General features: G+C 57.9%; 1 protein-coding gene and 1 long non-coding RNA gene across 4 annotated transcripts in view; one reads left to right on the forward strand and one right to left on the reverse strand.

Moving 5' to 3' along the window:
• PPP2R3B (protein phosphatase 2 regulatory subunit B''beta) overlaps positions 1–11481 on the forward strand; it is a 46151-nt gene extending 34670 nt beyond the window's left edge. For both annotated transcript variants that reach the window (XM_049871817.1, XM_049871818.1), the window contains 8 exons: positions 188–274; positions 960–1116; positions 3096–3144; positions 3491–3580; positions 4766–4941; positions 5990–6108; positions 6846–6952; positions 11169–11481. In XM_049871817.1, the coding sequence (XP_049727774.1) occupies positions 188–274; positions 960–1116; positions 3096–3144; positions 3491–3580; positions 4766–4941; positions 5990–6108; positions 6846–6952; positions 11169–11307 (924 nt within the window). In that variant the 3' untranslated portion in view covers positions 11308–11481. The remainder of the gene's footprint in view (positions 1–187; positions 275–959; positions 1117–3095; positions 3145–3490; positions 3581–4765; positions 4942–5989; positions 6109–6845; positions 6953–11168) is intronic.
• Positions 11482–11586: 105 nt separating this feature from the next.
• Positions 11587–17205, reverse strand: LOC126068987 (uncharacterized). Of its 2 annotated transcripts, none has more exons than XR_007515807.1 (7): positions 17106–17205; positions 15664–15763; positions 14227–14384; positions 13970–14109; positions 12951–13040; positions 12628–12765; positions 11587–12324 (listed from the first exon to the last, which is right to left on the reverse strand). It is a non-coding gene; the product is annotated as an uncharacterized LOC126068987 (long non-coding RNA). The 2 variants fall into 2 exon arrangements; XR_007515806.1 differs by having other exon boundaries at positions 15664–15843.
• Between the last annotated feature and the right edge of the window lie 2671 nt (positions 17206–19876).

The following is a 19876-nucleotide window of genomic DNA, read 5'->3' on the forward strand; positions in this document are numbered from 1 at the left end:
CTCCTCTGCAGCCCCCGTGTATAGGCTCTGTCCCCAGCTCCGTCCCCTAGTCCTGGTTTCTGTGCCCTGTGAGGGCATGTGGCTCCCCTGCTGGTCACTCAGGGCTCCTGCACCTGAGTTCTGCCCACAGGCTCACCTGGGCCTGGCTCCCCATGTCCCCCTCACGGCGCCCCCTCACCCACCACAGGTCATCCAGCGGATATTCTACACCGTGAACCGGTCCTGGTCGGGACGAATCACATGCACGGAGCTCAGGAAGAGCACCTTCTTGCAGGTACGCACCCAGCTTCACGGGGGAGCGTTCACGTGGAGATGCTGCCTGTATGTGCGTGAACCCTCTGGGGGGTTTGAACCTCACGAGGACATGGCTGGGGACCATTTTCGGGAGAACTCTCCTGCAGGGGTGGGAGTGGTGTCTGGGTGTGGTGCCCCTCAGCTGCTCTCCCTGAGATCCACCTGGAACAGCCAGACGGCCCCCAACCCCACGTGACCCCCCATCCCCACACGGCTGCTCCACGTGACCTCCCATCCCCACACGGCTGCTCCATGTGACCCCCCATCCCCACACGGCTGCTCCCCGTGACCCCCCATCCCCACACGGCTGCTCCACGTGACTCCCCCATCTCCATACGGCTGTTCCACGTGACCCCCACATCACCACACGGCTGCTTCACATGACCCCCACATCACCACACAGCTGCTTCACGTGACCGCCACATCACCACACGGCTGCTCCACGTGACCCCCACATCACCACATGGCTGCTCCACATGATCCCTCATCTTCACACAACCCTTGTCCCCACCTGCTTGTCCTCCTATCCTCACCTGCCTATCCCACGCCCCCCACGTCCCCCCACACCCCCTGCATCCCCACCTGCCCTTACCCTGTCCCCACCTGCCCGTCCTCCATCCCCACACTTCCCCCCATCCCCACACGGCCCCCCGTGTCCCCCACAGAACGTGGCGCTCCTGGAGGAGGAAGCTGACATCAACCAGCTAACGGAGTTCTTCTCCTACGAGCACTTCTACGTCATCTACTGCAAGTTCTGGGAGCTGGACACTGACCACGACCTACTCATCGACCCCGACGACCTGGCCCGGCACAACGACCACGGTGAGGACAGTCATGGGCACCTAGACGCCCTGCGCCTCCCCAGACATGCACCTGCAGCTAATCACCTCCCATCCCCTCCGCCCCCAGTGTGGCTATGACCGCAGGCCCACGACTACGGGGTCCATAGGCTCACAACTATGGGGTCCGCAGGTCCATGACTGCGGCGTCCTCAGATCCATGCCCAAGGGGTCTACGGTGGCTTCCCTGTGGCTGGGAGCAGTGGGCGGGCCGTCCTCCCTCAGCAACCCCTGCTCACATGGGGTCTCCCCTTGCCCAGCATCCTCCTCCTCTCCTTCAGCTACCTGTCCACCCTGTCCCACTGCGTCGACCTCCAGGGATCTGGTCAGCCCTGAGGCTTACACCACGTCAGCCAGGGTGGGCCCTCATGAGCGAGCCTCTGGGTTCCCCTATGGAATCTCCCTGACAAGCTTCTCCTCGCTGTGTGACTGTTCCCGCAGGTGAAGGTCCATTCCCACGGCACCTTCTCACACAGGTGAACATTTATACAGGTGGCTGCTCACACAGGTGAACATTCACACAGGTGACTGCTCACACAGGTGAACATTCCCATAGGTGACTGCTCACACATGACTGCTCATACAGGTGATCTCTCACACAGGTGAACATTCCCACAGGTGACGGCTCACACAAGTGACTGCTCACACATGTGAACGTTCACACAGGTGAACACACACACAGGTGACTGCTCACATGTGAGCATTCACACAGGTGGCTGCTCACACAGATGACTGCTCACACAGGTGAAGGTCCGTTCCCACAGCCCATGTTCTCATAGGTGGTCACTTCCCCCAGGAGAAGGAATCCCTGTCTTCAGGGCCTGCCTCCGACCCTCCTCGTCTCCGGCTGCCCTGTTTGCCCCTTGTCTGAGTCACCTCGTGCCGCTGTACAGAAATAGCACAAGTGTGGCTTCAACAAACAAGTTTATTTCCTCACAGTTGAGGAGGCTGAAAGTCTGGATTCCAGGCGCTGGCTCTAGGGGAAGGCCTTCTCTCTCTCTCTCATAAAAGAAAGCAGCCCCCTCCTATTGTCCAGTCGGGGAACCCAGACTTTTAGGGTTTGTGAAATCAGCTGTGGGGCCTGCGGCCACTTAGCTCTGTACAGTTTCCTTAAATCCACAGAGCCTGTGCCCCCACCGTGTGGAGCCCCCCACCATGAGCTCTCTGTCCTGCCCTGTGGAGCCTGTTTCCTGCAGTTCTGGAGGCTCGTGCCCTCCACGGCGTCTCCATGTGTGGGACCCTCACATCCTTCTGTTGGTCCTGAGCCGGCCCTTGTCCTTGTCCCCCAAGGACCCCAACAGTGGTGGTCAGTGGTCTCTCACTGATGCTGAAGGCCCATGAGGGTCAGGGTGGCCACCCAGTGCCAGAGGTGTGGTCTGATGTGCCCCCCTCCTCTGAGCAGTCTGAAGGCTTCCTGCAGGCGTGGCAGGAGGGCTGCTGTGCTGGTAGAGACCGGGCGGGGGGTGTCTTGTGTCTTGTGCACCCACAGAGTGGTCCCCTCGACAGCGGCATTCATTGCCGCCACTGCCCCAAGAGCTGAACTCACCCATCAGGACTGAGGGCTCCCCGAGCGGGCATGGCGGGGCAGGGGGACTGTCCCCACAGCTTCATAAGCAGAAGGACATGGCTGTCTTCCTCCTGGTCGAGTTGCACTCAGATGCTCTCATTCTCACAGTCACAGTCATGGTGGAGGTGGTCGTGTACACCTGGCGTGACGTGAGCGTGTCCTGCTTCTTACACGCCATCCATTTGAGGCCCCCGGCTCCACTTTACCGTTTGGGGTCAACAGGGCAGAATCCAGCTCTGTCCCAGGGACAGAACCTCCTTTGGGTGCTGGGCAGGTGGGCACAGGAATCGCGCAGTCGTGTTCAGTGCCCTCCTTGCACCCGAGACGCCTTCCGGGGCCCACTGATGCCTGGCCGAGCACAGTGGACGGAGCTCACAGCCGCTCTTGTCTTGCAGCCATATCCAGGAAGATGGTGGAGCGGATCTTCTCAGGTGCAGTGACCAGGTGTGTCCAGCCACGGCAGTGTCTTCCCCACGTGAGCTCGGCCTTGGGCTGTTCCCCCCTCGAGTCTGGATCAGACCGTGGGTGCCATCTCAACCCCGCACGGCCAGGCCCCTCTGCTGGCCGGTCAGCCTCAGGAGGCCCCTTGACCTGGAGCCCTGGGAGGGGCTGTGACAGTGACGCCGCCTGTGGTCAGGAGACGCGTCCTCTGTGGGTCAGGCCGTTTGGCCTCCGGCTGGAGGGAGGGTGGAGCCAGGATGCGGATGGGGGGCTGTCAGCAGGGCAGGTGAGTGTGGACTGACAGCCATACCACGTGACAGCCAACTCCTGTCCCCGGTCCCGACCACAGAGGCAAGAAGGTGCAGAAAGAGGGGAAGATCAGCTACGCCGACTTCGTCTGGTTCCTCATCTCAGAGGAAGACAAGAAGACCCCCACCAGGTGGGTGCCGGCGTGTGCCGTGCTGCCATGGCGGGAGGGTGTGAGCCACCTCCGTGGACACGCTGATGTGTGCGCCCACGGGAGTGAGTGCGGGTGGCGGGTGGCTGGCATGAATGTGCTAGAGACATGCCTGTGAGTGAGCAGCATGTGGGTGACGTGCATGCAGGCGATGTGTGCATGGACTGCATGTGGCTGGTGTGTGTGTGGGCAGTGTGCGTGCAGGTAGCGTGTGGCTGACGTGCATGGGTGGCATGTGTGGGGGCAGTGTGCGTGCAGGTAGCATGTGGCTGAGGTGCTTGGGTGGCATGTGTGCGGGGCAGTGTGCATGCAGGTAGCGTGTGGCTGACGTGTGGGTGGCACGTGTACGGGAAGTGTGCGTGCAGGTAGCATGTGGCTGACGTGTGGGTGGCACGTGTATGGGCAGTGTGAGTGCAGGTAGCTTGTGGCTGACGTGTGTGGGCGGTATGTGTGGGGGCAGTGTGCGTGCAGGTGGCGTGGCTGACATGCGTGGGTGGCACATGTACGGGCAGTGTGTGTGCAGGTAGCGTGTGGCTGACGTGTGTGGGTGGCATGTGTGGGGGCAGTGTGCGTGCAAGTAGCATGTGGCTGATGTGCGTGGGTGGCATGTGTGGGGACAGTGCATGCAGGTAGCGTGTGGCTGATGTGTGCATGGGTGGCATCTGGGGCAGTGTGCGTGCAGGTAGCATGTGGGTGGCATGTGTGGGGGCAGTGTGCGTGCAGATAGCATGTGGCTGAAGTGTGTGTGTGGGCGGCATGTGTGCAGTGTGCGTGCAGGTAGCGTGTGGCTGATGTGTGCATGGGTGGCATGTGTGGGGCAGTGTGCGTGCAGGTAGCGTGTGGGTGGCATGTGTGGGGCAGTGTGCGTGCAGGTAGCGTGTGACTGACGTGTGTGTGGGCGGCATGTGTGGGGAGCAGTGTACATGCAGGTAGCGTGTGGCTGACGTGTGTGTGTGGGCGGCATGTGTGGGGCAGTGTGCGTGCAGGTAGCATGTGGCTGATGTGTGTGTAGGTGGCATGTGTACAGGCACTATGTATGCAGGTAGCGTGTGGCGGGTACTGTGTGTGTGGGTGGCACGTGTATGAGTAGTGTGCGTGCAGGTAGTGTGTGGCTGACGTGTGCATGTAGGTGGCGTGTAGCTGACGTGCAGCCCTGCTGGCTGTCAGCATCGAGTACTGGTTCCGCTGTATGGACCTGGACGGGGACGGGGTGCTGTCCATGTATGAGCTTGAGTACTTCTACGAGGAGCAGTGCCGCCGCCTGGACAACATGGCCATCGAGGCGCTGCCCTTCCAGGACTGTCTCTGCCAGATGCTCGACCTGGTGCAGCCCGAGCATGAAGGTGGGGGCCTGGGGCGGGACGGGGGGACTTCCGGGACAGGGCCGTGGGGTGGGGCTGGGGGATGGTGGGGCCCTTCCAGAACTGCCTCTGCCACATGCTCGACCTGGTGCAGCCCCAGCCTGGGGTGGGAGGGGGGGGCTGGGCTGGGCTGGGGCTGTAGGACTGGGACGGGGGGACTTTCAGGACAGGGTCCTGGGGTGGGGCTGGGGGGGTGCTGGGGCCCCGACCGAGTGGGCAGAGGTACCTGTGTGGGGACCTGTGTGAGGGGCTGTTGGGCTGGGCCGTGCTCAAGCCCCCAGGGAGGGTTTGGGCCGTGTGGGGCTGACACGTGGCATCCCCAGGTCTCACTTGTAACGGGGGGACCAGACCTCAGGCCCTGGCGGCCTGGCCGACCACCAGTTTACATCCACTTTCTACATCCATCGATCACTTCTCAAAACCATCAGATCTTACTGGACGTGTAGCCCTGGCTGCGTCAAATGCATGTCCTGACACAGCACGTAGTACCATGTAGACCTGCGACACGTGAGCCCAGCCCATCTTCTCAGGCGTGTGCTCACACACGGCATGTAGTAGTGTGCAGACCTGTGACCCACGAGCCCAGCCTGTCCTCTCAGGTGTGTCCTCACACACAGTACGTAGTACCGTGCAGACCTGTGACCCGTGAGCCCAGCCTGTCCTCTCAGGCGTATTCTCACACACAGTACGTAGTACTGTGCAGACCTGTGACCCGTGAGCCCAGCCTGTCCTCTCAGGCGTGTGCTCACACACAGCACGTAGTACCGTGTAGACCTGTGACCCACGAGCCCAGCCTGTCCTCTCAGGCGTGTGCTCACACACAGCACGTAGTACCGTGCAGACCTGTGACCCGCGAGCCCAGCCTGTCCTCTCAGGCGTGTCCTCACACACAGCACATAGTACCGTGCAGACCTGTGACCCACGAGCCCAGCCTGTCCTCTCAGGCGTGTCCTCACACACAGCACATAGTACCGTGCAGACCTGTGACCCACGAGCCCAGCCTGTCCTCTCAGGCAAGTGTCCCCTACAGGGAAGATCACCCTTCACGACCTGAAGAAGTGCAAACTGGCAAACGTGTTCTTCGACACATTTTTCAACATTGAGAAGTACCTCGACCAGGAGCAGAGGGAGCAGGTGTCCCTGCTCAGGGTGAGTGTTGGGGGTACAGGTCTCCCCACTCAGGGTGAGTGTTGGGGACAGCATTTCCCCATTCAGGGTGAGTGTTGGGAAGCAGCGTCTCCCCTCTCAGGGTGAGTGTTGGAGGGAGGATGTGGGTCTCCCCATTCAGGGTGTCAGGAAGCAGCGTCTTCCTGCTCAGGGTGTCAGGGTGCAGGTTTCCCCTCTCAGGGTGAGCGTCGGGGGTGCGGGTCTCCCCTCTCAGCGTGAGTGTCGGGGGGGGGTGCGGGTCTCCCTGCTCAGGGTGTTGGGAAGCAGCGTTTTCCTGCTCAGGGTGTCGGGGTGCGGGTCTCCCCTCTCAGGGTGAGCGTTGGGGGAGGGTGCGGGTCTCCCCTCTCAGGGTGAGCGTCGGGGGTGCGGGTCTCCCCGCTCAGGGTGAGCGTCGGGGGTGCGGGTCTCCCCTCTCAGGGTGAGCGTCGGGGGTGCGGGTCTCCCCTCTCAGGGTGAGCGTCGGGGGTGCGGGTCTCCCCTCTCAGCGTGAGTGTCGGGGGGGGTGCGGGTCTCCCTGCTCAGGGTGTTGGGAAGCAGCGTTTTCCTGCTCAGGGTGTCGGGGTGCGGGTCTCCCCTCTCAGGGTGAGCGTTGGGGGAGGGTGCGGGTCTCCCCTCTCAGGGTGAGCGTCGGGGGTGCGGGTCTCCCCGCTCAGGGTGTCCATTGGGGGACACAGCATCCCTATGTGGTGTCTACACGTTCTAACACATGTCTCATCCAGGAGACTGAGAGCGACGGCCCAGAGCTCTCTGCCTGGGAGAAGTACGCTGCTGAGGAGTACGACATCCTGGTGGCAGAGGAGGCTGCTGGGGACCCGTGGAACGACGGGTAAGACAAGAAAGCGTTTCCTCAGGTTCGCTGTCGGTGTTGTGCTCACCCCGTCCCCCGATTTACGCTGAGGACGGTAACCGTTTCGCGGGCCTCGTGACAAAACGGGTCTTGGCCGGGCCCCCGCGCTCGGCTGACCGGGAGGTCCTGCCCAGGTGCCATGGGCACAGAGACCCCACAGTGGCCGGCCCCCCAGAGAACAGCCGGGCCCGACTGAGGACAGGCAGTCAGCTGACCAGCGTCTCTCTCACGGACCGCGCCTCTGCGTCTTCTCTCGGAAGGTGCCTTATCCAGAGTCCCCGAGATTTTCTTCCACAAGTTTCATCTAGGTCTGCGGTCATTTTGAGCGCGTTTTGCACGCAGGGTGTGAGGTAGGCGTCGCAGTTTGCGTTTTGGCGAGCGAGTGCCCACTTGTGCCGGCACTTTTTTGAAAAGCCTGCCCCTCCTCCACTGACGCGCCGCGGCTTCTGTCTGGAAAACCAGGGACCGCGTGCGTGTGGTCGGTTTTGGAACTCCGTTCTGTTATATGTGGGCCCGTTCACCCGTGCTGCACCGTGTCGGTGACCGTAGCTTTGCAGTGAGCGTGGGAATCGGACCATGGAGGCCTCGACTTTGTCTCCTTCAAAGTCGTGTGGCCTTCCTTTGCCTTTCCATGCAAATTTCCTAAAAACCTGCCTGGTGGTTTCCGTGAAAAACCCTGGAATTGTGGTGACTTTGTAGTTCAGTTGGTGAGTAGAAACTCGGGGGTGAGATCCTGCCAACGTTTTCCATCGCTTTCAGAACCGTCGTGGCTGTTGCAGGCTTTTGCCTTCATGTGCAAACTTAGAAACCAACTCGTCTGTTTCTGCAAAAAAAACTCTGCTGAAAGTGTGAGATTTTGATGAATGAATAGATTGATTTGGGGAGAAATAACCTCTTAAATACCGAGTGTTCTAATCCATGAACAGAGTCCCCAGGTGGTGCAAACAGTGAACGTGCTCAGCCGCTAACCAAAAGGTCAGAGGTTCGAGTCCGCCCAGAGGCGCCTTGTTAGGTTGTTAGGTGCTTTACTCAGAGCGACCCCGTGCACAACAGAAGGAAACACTGCCGGGTCCCACGCCATCCTCACAGTCGTTGTTATGCCTGAGCCCCTGGTCGCAGCCACCGTGTCAGTCCATCTCATGACGTCCTTCTCCGGGGACGGGTCCCCCTGATAACATGTCCAAACTACGTGAGACCACGTCTCACCATCTTTGCTTCTAAGGAGCGCTCTGGCTACACTTCTGAGACTTGGTCATCGAATTATTTACTTTTCCTTGCCTACCGCACTGCCTGGAGCGTCCATTGTGACGCTCACTATCGGGAGCGGGGGCCTTTGCCTGTTCCCCATCTTAGCTGAGACGCATTGTCACTTCCACTCAGCATGATACCAGCCGTGGGGGTTGGTAGACGCCCTTTATCAGCTTGGAGAACTTTCTGTTCCTGGTGCGCTGAGATTTGTTTTGTTTTGTTTTTAAAACATGAGTTGATGTTGGATTTTGTCCGATGGTTTTGGTCAAACAGTTTTTCTTCCTTATTCTGTTGCTACACAGAATTATGTTGAGTGGTTTTTGGTTGTTGAACCGGCCTTGCTTTCCCAGGATAAGTCCTACTTGGTCAGATATGTTACCCTTTTTATAGACTGTTAAGGAGCCATGGTGGCACAACTGTTAAGCACTTGGCTGCTAACCAAAAGGTTGGCAGTTTGAATCCACCAGCTGCTCCATCAGAGAAAAGATGTGGCAGTCTGCTTCCATAAAGATTTACAGCCTAGAAAACCCTACCCGGTCCTGTAGGGTCGCCATGAGTTGGAATAGTCTTGACGGCACCCAAGTATGGCAAGAACCCGTAGTGTTGGATTCACTGTACTGACGCTTTTCCCAGGAGTTTTTCTTCCTTCGTCCACTGGTACAGTCACATCGAGTGAACCTTCGTTGTGGAACCAGTTTCGCGTTCCCTGGACAGACCCTACTTGGTCAGACACGTATCCCTTCTTACGCACGGCTAGGTTCACTCTGCCAGCGCTTTTCCCGAGAGTTTCTGTGTCTGTGTTCACAGGGGTGCTGTTCTGCACTTTCCTTCCTTGGGGCGTCTTTGGCCTCGCAGACGGAGCTGGGAAGTCTTCCCTCCTCTTTCCTGGGCAGTGTGTGTACAGACAGTGTGATTTCTTCCTAAATCTTTGTGAAATAAGCCAGTGGCGCCATCTGGACCTGGAGTTGTCTTTGTGGGTTTTTATTTTTTTAACAGTTTTGTGGAAGTATAACTGAGATGACCCCGCTCAGAGTGTACACTCTGATAAGTTGTGACCTCTGTATCCACCCGTGAAACCATCGCCACAATCAGGAGAGCGAGTCTTGTGCCTTTGGGGTCCCTCCTTGCACCCCCCAAAGAAAGCACTGATCTGCTTTCTCTAATTATAGATAAGTTTGTATTTTCCAGAATTTTATATGTTTGGTACAATTTACCAGCAACGCCATGTGGTGCTGGAGTTTTCTTGGTGAGAATCTTTGACTCTGAATTCATCTGTGCCGGACTTCTACCCTAAAGGTTGGTAGTTCAAACCTACCCAATGGCACTGCAGAAAAAAGGCCTGGTGGTCTGTTTCCGTAGATTCCAGCCGAGAAAAGCCTATGGGGCAGTTCTGCTCGGTCACATGGGGTCACCACGAGTTGGAATCAACTCAGCCACAATGGGTTTTGTTTGTTTTTTTTTTTTAAAACAAAGATAGGACTGCTCAGGCAATTTGTTTCTTCTTGAGTGAGCTTTGGTGGTTTGTCCTTCAGGGAATTTCTCCGTTTATCTGAGTTGTTTTGTTTATGGTTATTTATAACATCCCCCGATATTCTTTCAATATCTGTGGAATCTGCCATGATACCACCTCTCACTTCCCCGATACAGTTTTTTCCCCTTTTTTTCTTAATCCGTGTGCCTACAGGTTTATCAGTGTTATCGATCTCAAAGGGCCAGTGTCCTTGATTTTCTCTGTTGTGTTTGTGTTTTCTGTTTCACTCATTTCTGCTGTCATTTTCTTTCTTTCTGTTTACTTTGCGGTCACTTTTTCAGGTTTCTTCAGGTAGACTCTTTGGTCATGGACTGGAGGCCTTTCATCTCCCCCAAATCGGGGTTTTCAGTGCTAGCGTTTCCCCCATACGCAGAGCTAGGATGATGTTGTGTGTTCATTTTTATTTCTGTCAAAAGACTTTCTAGTTTTCCTTTGGTCCCTTTGACCCACTGGGCACACAGAGGTTTATTTTACCCACTCCTCATGGGCGCACGTGTATTTTACCCACTTCTCATGGGCGCGTGTATATGCGCTCACACACACACTCACACAGCACACGCACGGTGACTAGCCTGGCAGGACCCACACAGCTGGGCTCGGCAGGGCACACATGCTCTGGATGCGAGTGCTGCGTTCGGTTTTGTGTAAAATCTGTTGTGGAGCTGACCCGTCTCACAGCCACCCATGTGTCACAGTAGAACTGCACCCCATAGGGCTTTCAGTGGCTGATTTTTTGGAAGTTGATTGCCAGGCCTTTCTTCCCAGGTGACTCTGGGTGGACTCGAACCTCCAACCTTTCAGTTAGCAGCCGAGCACGTTAACCTTTTGCAGGTTTTAGGGATTCCTGGTTTTGTGTAGGGGCCTTAAAAGTTCTTGAGTTTGGCAGTCACAGGAATTGGGACTCCCAGACCTCGGTTCCCTGCCTCAGTTGTTCCAGGGGCTCATTTGAGAAAGAAAGCTGCTGTCTGTGAGGTGGTATCACAGGAGAGGAACAAGTCTGGGTTTGTGGGGCGACAGACCATGGTTTCAATCTGGGGTCTCTGGATCCTTCTGGACTTGCCCTTGGGTGTGATTATTTCTAAACTTTGCTCTGAAGTGAACTTCCCAGAAGTAGTAGACTCATTCCCCAAAACTGGGGCGGGCAGCGCATGTTCTGTATTGTTATTGTTGCCGACACGTCGGCTCCGACTCACGGTGACCCCGTGTACAACAGAACAAAACACTGCGCGTCCCGCACCATGGAGGTTCTCCCTTGTTTTCGCTGACCCTCCATTTCAAGCGTGATGTCCTTTTCTAGCAACTGGTCCCTCCTGATGACATGCTCGGGGACCTGGCTGTGCTCACACAAGCCCAACGTCACAGCAGCCCGCCCAGCCACGCGTCCCCAGCTGCATCCTCACAGCCTTTCTCTTGCAGATACGAGCCCGAGCTCAGCCCCGTGGACCCCAAGCTGCGCCCACAGCTGGACACGAGGCCCTTCCTGGAGGCGTCATCCGCACTGGGCACCGTGGACCTGTACGAGTATGAGGGCGACGATGGCCCGCAGCTGCTGTGACCGCAGGGGACGGGGAGGGGACGACAAACAGCCAGTCAGCTCAGCAGTGGTTGGCCACTGCCCCCGGACATGGCGCAGGCTGGTATAGGACAGACAGACAGTTAGTTGCTGCAACGTCTTTATAGAAACAAAGTGCGTTTGTATGAATGATAAATTTTTATTTATTCAGTACTGTGCTGTCAGGGTGGTTATTGGTGGCGTGGTCTCCGTCTGCATGGACGCAGCCCCCCCATGTCCACCGGCCCCCAGAATTGTGGCAGGGACACACTTGGTGCCTCAGGCCTGTCATTTACACAGGCAGACCCTCCCCAGGAAAGTGCGGGGACCCACGCCCCTCGCCCACATCTGTGCGTTACTGCGGCCACCTCAGTCTGGGGCGTTTGGCAGCCGAGTTTCTCCCCCCAGCAGCTCGTCGCCGACCTCCCATGAGCAGGAACAGTGCTACGGCCACACCAATCACGAGCCCAAGGACAGTGGACCGTCCCATCCAAGGTGGTGAGCACCCACCACATGGTGCAGATGCTCTGACACGGCTCACGGACGCGTTCGTGGACATGTAGAAACACGCAAAGACCTCTGCTGCTACGTGTTCAGACGTCCAGGAGCGTTCTACGATGTCACGTCTGTGCCTCCAAAGACTCAGTGGACGTTTGCCCGGGAGCAGCAAGGAGCACGCCACGTGGCCTCACACGGGAAGGGACCCCGGGTGGCAGGAGCCTCCACCCACAGAGCAGGCCACACATCACAGCAGCCCCCAACACTGCCATCGTCCCAGGTCATGGTGATGCACGGCAACAGGCTACATGGCCTGATGCCTCATGCCTAGGCGGCCACACTGCTGCCCACTGGCTTAGGGACATGTGTGACCTGCTCGGTGACCTGGGGGCCACGCTGTGCTCCAGGGCCACTGGACTGGGATGGTGATAGAGTGAAGGCCGGAGTCTGGACATAGCACCAGGTCCACTTGTGGCATTGACGGGGTGAGGTCGTGTCCTGGTGGCCTCAATCCAGCAGCCCCTGCAGAGACGGGGGCTCAGCATGAGCACCCTGGTTCCCACAGGAGGACAGTCCCCAGGGGGCCCAAAAGCCCTTCACAGGGAATAGGGGCTGCTCCCCAGAGCACCCACAGGGGCCACATCACAGGGTCCCCTGGGACATGGACTGTAAGTGTCCCTGCTATACTGCGGCCGAGCCCACGCCCCAGACAACCGTCCACCCAGCCAGACTGGGTCAGCTGCCACTAGAACCCACGTCTCTGTGTCCATCTGCACAAAGGAGACCCCCCTAAAAGTCAGGGTACCCTCAGTCAGCATCCTCTACCTCTGGCCCAGGGGCGGCAGGAGAGCAGGGCCCGAAGGTGGGAGCCACCTCCTCGTCCACGCCACAGTCCACGTCAACATCCTCGCTGCCTGAGCCCTCAGACTCCTCGGACCACAGGAGATCACGGTGAACACATCCCTGCAGGAGCAGCGGTACCGTGTGGGGTCCTGGCCACCCCAAGGCTGACCTCAGCCCCCAACAGCCCACTCACTGTAATCCCAGAGCTGGGCCCTGGCCATGGCCTCACACAGCAGCCCCTGTGAGAGGGACCACGGACTCCACCCTGCCCCAGACCAGTGGCTCAGGCCCGAGCCCAGTCTCACCTCTGCGGCTGGTGGGGCCCTGGGATCCATCTGGGGAGGCGTCCACCATGGCATCCGGCACCCAGGGGAAGCACTGGTCCTCAGGGAGCCCTGTATACCAGAGTGGGTCAACACCATGCCCCACACCACTGCCCACAGCGGGGCAGATCAGCAGCACCCCAGACGACACCCAGACTTCTCCCCACACCACAGCGAGTTATTGGGGCCACCACCTGGACGTAGGGACCCCCCTCAGAAGGGTGACATGGAAACCCCTTACTCTGGAGTCACTGGCTCTCCTGGGTGATGACATCGAACGGTTTGGGGGGCAGCTCCTCGACCCCTGCGAGGGCCTTGTGCACCCAGACCAGGGACTTACGGTAGACAAACGGGGTTCATCTCCACCCCCCCGGAATGTGGGGATGCCTGCAGGGACCTTGTCTTGGAAGTGGGCAAGCCTGGCGGTGGGTGTGGGGCATCAGGGAAGTGGATATGAACAAGGACACAGATGGTGAACAGGAGCCAGGTGACCGCGAGAGGGGCTCAGCCCCTCACAGGCCTGGCTCGAGGAGCCCCCAGGGGCTTCTCCCCTGCCCCCAACACGAGGGACACGATGCACCAACCCCAGAGCAGGCAGCACAGGTGGGCAGGTAGGCAGGTGTGCTGCCTCAGAGAAGTGACGGGAAGCCCTGGGGTGGGGGTGCCGAGGTGACATGGACTGGGGGCTCCTGAGACGTCTATTGCAGATGACCCCCAGGCCCTCTACTGCCTACAGAAGGACCTTGAGGACTCCTGGCAAGCCCCCCAGTTCATGTCTGTGCACCCAGTATGTCTGTCTGTCCTAAGCAGATATCAGCAGGGACACCTCAGCCCCACTCCCGCAAACACAAGGCCCGGCTCCCTCCTCCCCAGCCCACAGACACAGCACCCGGTGCTCCCCTTCCCCACCCCACAGACACCCACAGGGCCCGGTACCCCCTCCCCACCCCACGGACACCCACAGGGCCCGGCGTCCCCTCCCCCACCCCACGGACACTCACAGGGCCTGGCACTCAGATGGGAGGACCTTGGAGGAGAACTCCCAACAGCAGTAGCAGCAGGAAGCTGAGGTTGGGGAAGCCGTGTCTGTCTGTCCAGCTTACATGCTGGTGCCTCAGCAAAGGCAAAGGCCAGTCCGCACCTGCGGGCAGAAGGAAGGGCAGTGTGAGGACAGCTGTAAGGACTGCTCCCACACGTCCAGCCCACCTGGGCGTGTGTCCACTTGGGCACCGGCACACCTGCGCATCTATCTGCCCACCTGTGGATCAGGTGTGTGGCATCCCACGCACAGAGCAGGTCAAAGCTGAGTGTCAGGGCCAGGCGCCGCGCCAGGTGCTGCACATTGTGGGAGGGGCTGCAGATCAACCTGATGGGGTCGTAGCAGACGCCGTGGACGTCCAGGTGCTTCCGGTATAGCTGCAGACAGGGATGAGGTCAGGCACTCAGCTGTCCTGGGCCTCACAGGTAAGATGCATGCGTCCAGCTACAGGCCTGCACCTGGGGAACATCCGCACTGGAACCAGGTACCGCGTGCATCTGGGCGGACAGATAAAACCCAGAGCAGGTGCGTCCCCGGGGGTTTGCTGCCATAAGAAGGCCATGGGGCGGGCCTTCCCTTGTTATTGCTTGTGCCCCCCAGAAATTCTTGTGGAGTCCTCACCCCTGTACCTGTGACTGACCCTGTTTGCAAATAGGTTGTGGTGATGTCTGGTGGGTCCTAAACCTCGTTGCTCCTGAGAGGTCTTAGTAAAAGCAGCATAAGAGACACAGATTGGGAGGGGCAGGGAGACAGACGCCATGTGAGGACCATCTACAGGCAAAGGAACCCCAAGGATGGCTGCCAGACACCAGAGACTAGAGGGGCCACAGAAGGAATCTACATGCCGAGACCCTGATTTGGACTTGCAGCCTGAAGTACTGTGAGAAAGTAAGTTGCTGTCATTTAAGGTGCCCACGTGTGGTGCCTGTGTTACAGCTGTGCTCGGGCATGGAGACCCCCAGGCAGGCAGATGAGGAAATTCCGCCCATGGACACCCTACAGGGGACACGCCTAGCAGCCTTGTTCTCAGGGTTGCTTGGTGATAAGCCTGAAAAAGGACTGACAGGGACACCCACAGCCCACTAGGCCACAGCCGTACGGCCACGATGAGTAACGGATAAAATGACAGACGGACGTCGCGAGGGAGGTGCATGGCACTGAGGCTGTCCGTGAAGACACTGGGATCACCCCGAGTCGCCTCTGAACCACGGGTTCATGGGGGACAACTACAGGGAAACGTCGCCACCTACAGGAAGAGCTGAGTCTAACCACTCAGGATCTGTGTTCCTGCCAAGAATCAGGTAAGACATGTTCCCAGGAGAAAGTTCTGGAACCCAAAGAACCAGCAAGCGTCCAGGAAAAGCCGGGGCCTTGCTCTTCTCTGCATTTCCACAGCAATGGGACCGCAGGAAATGGACTGACCGAGAGACGGTGGGCATGGGATCAGGAGATGGCCTGCCTGACCAGAGTGAGGCTAAAATGATGTGACAGACACAGGGGTGGGGGACTCAGAGACCCAGAGATAACTCGATCAGAGACAGAGAGATGACCCAACAGAGACACAGGTGTGGAGACAACCTGACAGAGACACAGAGACAGACATGAGTGACCCACATGCCTCGGGCTCCACGCTGTGTGGCCGGGTGGCTCCCTCACCTGCTGCAGCCGAGCAGGAGCAACGAGCTATAGCACAGCTTGTCATTCTGCTGCTCCTCGTCATGGTCTTCTGGATGATGTCCCCAAAGGTGTGGTAATACTGCAGACAGACAGACGTCACCGTGCCACTCAACACTGAAAGACAGACTCCTGGTGACCATGCTCAGCTCCACATTTACGCTGTTGGGTAAGTTCAAAGAAAGTAACAGACATCCCAGGGTTCATGGACTGGACTGCATCCCCAAAAAAGTTACATTGAAGTCCTGGCCCCTGTACCTGTGAAGGTAGCCCTGTTTGGACATAGGGCTTTTCTTTCGTTATGTTAATGAGATCATACTGGGGTAGGGCGGGTCCTAAACCTACCCCCTTCTGAGAGGTGTCTTACAGAAAAAGCAGAATAATATTGTTAAAAGTGTAAAAGAAATAATCGTGTTATGAAGCTGCCTTGTTTTCTCTTTGTAAGTTATTATTTCCACATGGATATTTATGTAGATAAAATTTGTCTCTCGATAAGGCTGTAATGGAGCCCTGGCAGCACAGTGGTTAAGAGTTCAGCTGCTAACCAAAAGGTCGGCATTTCGAATCCACCAGGCGCGCCTTGGAAACTCTATGAGGCAGTTCTACTCTGTCCTATAGGCTTGCCGTGAGTCTGAATTGACTGAACGACAAGTGTTTTAAGCCTGTAATGGATAGGGCCCAGAAATGAAATATTTGAAGAAATCACATGAAAAGATCTCAATGTAAATATATATTAAAAGAGAAAATCCTGAATAATGTTTCTGCGAGGTTTGGGGTTGTAAAGCTGCTTTATCTTTTAGGGTTACTCCTAAACGTACCTTTTTTTGTAAACTTGACTGCCATCTCAGCAAGATAAATTATATGTAAGAAATAAAAATCCAAAAAGGAGAAAACGAGCGGAATAGACACAGACACATGGTGAAGACAGCTGCCACGTAAAGCTTGTCTCTGGGCCAAAGAACCAAGGATCGCCTGGGGCTCCTGTCCAGCAGCCCCAGACCTGGTGCCTGCTTCCGACTTCTGGCCTTCAAAACTGTGGAACCCTAAATTCCTGTTCTTTAAACCGCCCTTCCACCCAGTAAAAAAGTGTTTTGAGCACTTAGTAATACCAAATGCTATCCTAAGCCCTTGGAATGCCTCAGATCCCCAACCTCCCTGCCCTCACGGAGCTTCCATCCAGCCTCTGTCATAAGGAAAAATGCAAATGAACACAATAGTGCTTTGCACTTCACAAGTTAGCAGTTTTGTTTGTTTTTTTACACGACAGCATGGCAGTCACACGTGAAGGTATCAGGTTTGGGAAGAGATTTTAAAGATGTAGGACCTCGTGGGGGCCTGGGCAAGAGAACTGCAGCCCCAAAGCTCAGGGAGGGGACACGGGTGCATGGGGGGGATGCTGGGGTAGCAACAAGCAGGCAACTTACCCTGTTCCTGAGGAGCTGGCCAGCAGGCGGACAGCATTCCCCAGCCTGGCACATGGTGGCCACGAGGATCTCAGTAAGCACGCTCTCCTGCTCAGTGGTGAGGCCCTGCGGGGAGACAGTATCAGTCAGTGTGGGGTGGGGGGGACCAGAGGGCACTGGGTTGCCGTGGGGAGAAGCCACACCCTGGGCTACAAAACTTTCTGGGAAGATGGGATGAGCTCACCCTCCTACTCGGTCAGCCCAGGGGAGAGAGCACACAGGTGGCCGTGGGGAGAAGCCCCCCACTTTGTCTGAGTCCCCGGTGCTTGTGTCTCTGAGCACTGCTGTAACACCACGTGAGGTGACTTTAGGGACCGGGGGCTCACCATCTCGGCCTGGAGCCACAAGTCGAATCAATGTCTCCTCTGAAACCTGGTTTCTGGCGTCTGCCGTGGGTGCGGCCTCCCATCGACCCCGACCTGTGTCCTGACCCCTGAACCAGGACAACGATATCCCCAAATCAACCCTGACCCATGGCCCTGACCCCCGACCTGGGACTGTGCTGCCTTCCGCTGGCCCTGACTCCCAATGCTGACCCCTGACCTGAGATGGAACCACCTCCTCACTGACCCCGATTCCTAGCCCTGACCCGGAATGATGCTGTCTCCTGCTGATCTCAACTCATTTCCTAACTCCTAACCCACGACGGTGCCATCTTCTGCCAGCCTGACCCACAAGCTGATCCCTGACCCTGATGGTGCTACCTGGCAGCATGCCGTGGTCCACCTACACAGTCTCCACGTGCCTGATCTTCATGCACCTCACAGGGTCACCATGATCTGACTTCCACGTGCCTCACCTCTGTGCACCTCACAGGGTCACCATGGTCTCCTCACCTCTGCGTACCTCACAGGGTCACCACGGTATCACCTCTGCACACCTCACAGGGTCACCATGGTCTCCTCACCTCTGCGTGCCTCACCTCTGAGTACCTCACAAGGTCGCCACGGTCTCCTGGCCTCTGCACGCCTCACAGGGTCACCACGGTCTCCTCACCTCTGCATACCTCACAGGGTCACCACGGTCTCCTCACCTCTGCATACCTCACAAGGCCACCACGGTCTCCTTGCCTCTGCACACCTCACAGGGTCACCACGGTCTCCTCACCTCTGCATACCTCACAGGGTCACCACGGTCTCCTCACCTCTGCATACCTCACAGGGTCACCACGGTCTCCTCACCTCTGCATACCTCACAGGGTCACCACGGTCTCCTCACCTCTGCATACCTGACAAGGCCACCACGGTCTCCTCGCCTCTGCACACCTCACAGGGTCACCACGGTCTCCTCACCTCTGCATACCTCACAAGCTCGCCATGGTCTCCTCACCTCTGCGTGCCTCGCCTCTGAGTACCTCACAAGGCCACCACACTCTCCTCGCCTCTGCACACCTCACAGGGTCACCATGGTCTCCTCACCTCTGCATACCTCACAAGGCCACCACAGTCTCCTCGCCTCTCCACACCTCACAGGGTCACCATGGTCTCCTCACCTCTGCATACCTCACAAGGCCACCACGGTCTCCTCACCTCTGCATACCTCACAAGGCCACCACAGTCTCCTCGCCTCTCCACACCTCACAGGGTCACCACGGTCTCCTCACCTCTGCATACCTCACAGGATCACCACGGTCTCCTCACCTCTGCATACCTCACAGGGTCACCATGGTCTCCTCACCTCTGCATACCTCACAAGGCCACCACGGTCTCCTCGCCTCTGCACACCTCACAGGGTCACCACGGTCTCCTCACCTCTGCATACCTCACAAGGCCACCACGGTCTCCTCACCTCTGCATACCTCACAGGATCACCACGGTCTCCTCACCTCTGCATACCTCACAGGGTCACCACGGTCTCCTCACCTCTGCATACCTCACAAGGCCACCACAGTCTCCTCGCCTCTCCACACCTCACAGGGTCACCACGGTCTCCTCACCTCTGCATACCTCACAACGCCACCACAGTCTCCTCGCCTCTCCACACCTCACAGGGTCACCACGGTCTCCTCACCTCTGCATACCTCACAGGGTCACCACGGTCTCCTCACCTCTGCATACCTCACAACGCCACCACAGTCTCCTCGCCTCTCCACACCTCACAGGGTCGCCACGGTATCCTCACCTCTGCATACCTCACAGGATCACCACGGTCTCCTCACCTCTGCATACCTCACAGGGTCATCACGGTCTCCTCACCTCTGCATACCTCACAAGGCCACCACAGTCTCCTCGCCTCTGCACACCTCACAGGGTCACCACGGTCTCCTCGCCTCTGCATACCTCACAGGGCCACCACGGTCTCCTCACCTCTGCATACCTCACAAGGCCACCACGGTCTCCTTGCCTCTCCACACCTCACAGGGTCACCACGGTCTCCTCGCCTCTGCATACCTCACAGGGTCACCACGGTCTCCTCACCTCTGCATACCTCACAAGGCCACCACGGTCTCCTCGCCTCTCCACACCTCACAGGGTTGCCACGGTCTCCTCCCCTCTGCATACCTCACAGGATCACCACGGTCTCCTCACCTCTGCATACCTCACAGGGTCACCACGGTCTCCTCACCTCTGCATACCTCACAGGGTCACCACGGTCTCCTCACCTCTGCATACCTCACAAGGCCACCACGGTCTCCTCGCCTCTGCACACCTCACAGGGTCACCACGGTCTCCTCGCCTCTGCATACCTCACAGGGTCACCACGGTCTCCTCGCCTCTGCATACCTCACAGGG

Source organism: Elephas maximus, chromosome X (genome assembly GCF_024166365.1).
Source record: "Elephas maximus indicus isolate mEleMax1 chromosome X, mEleMax1 primary haplotype, whole genome shotgun sequence".
Lineage (NCBI taxonomy): Eukaryota > Metazoa > Chordata > Mammalia > Proboscidea > Elephantidae > Elephas > Elephas maximus.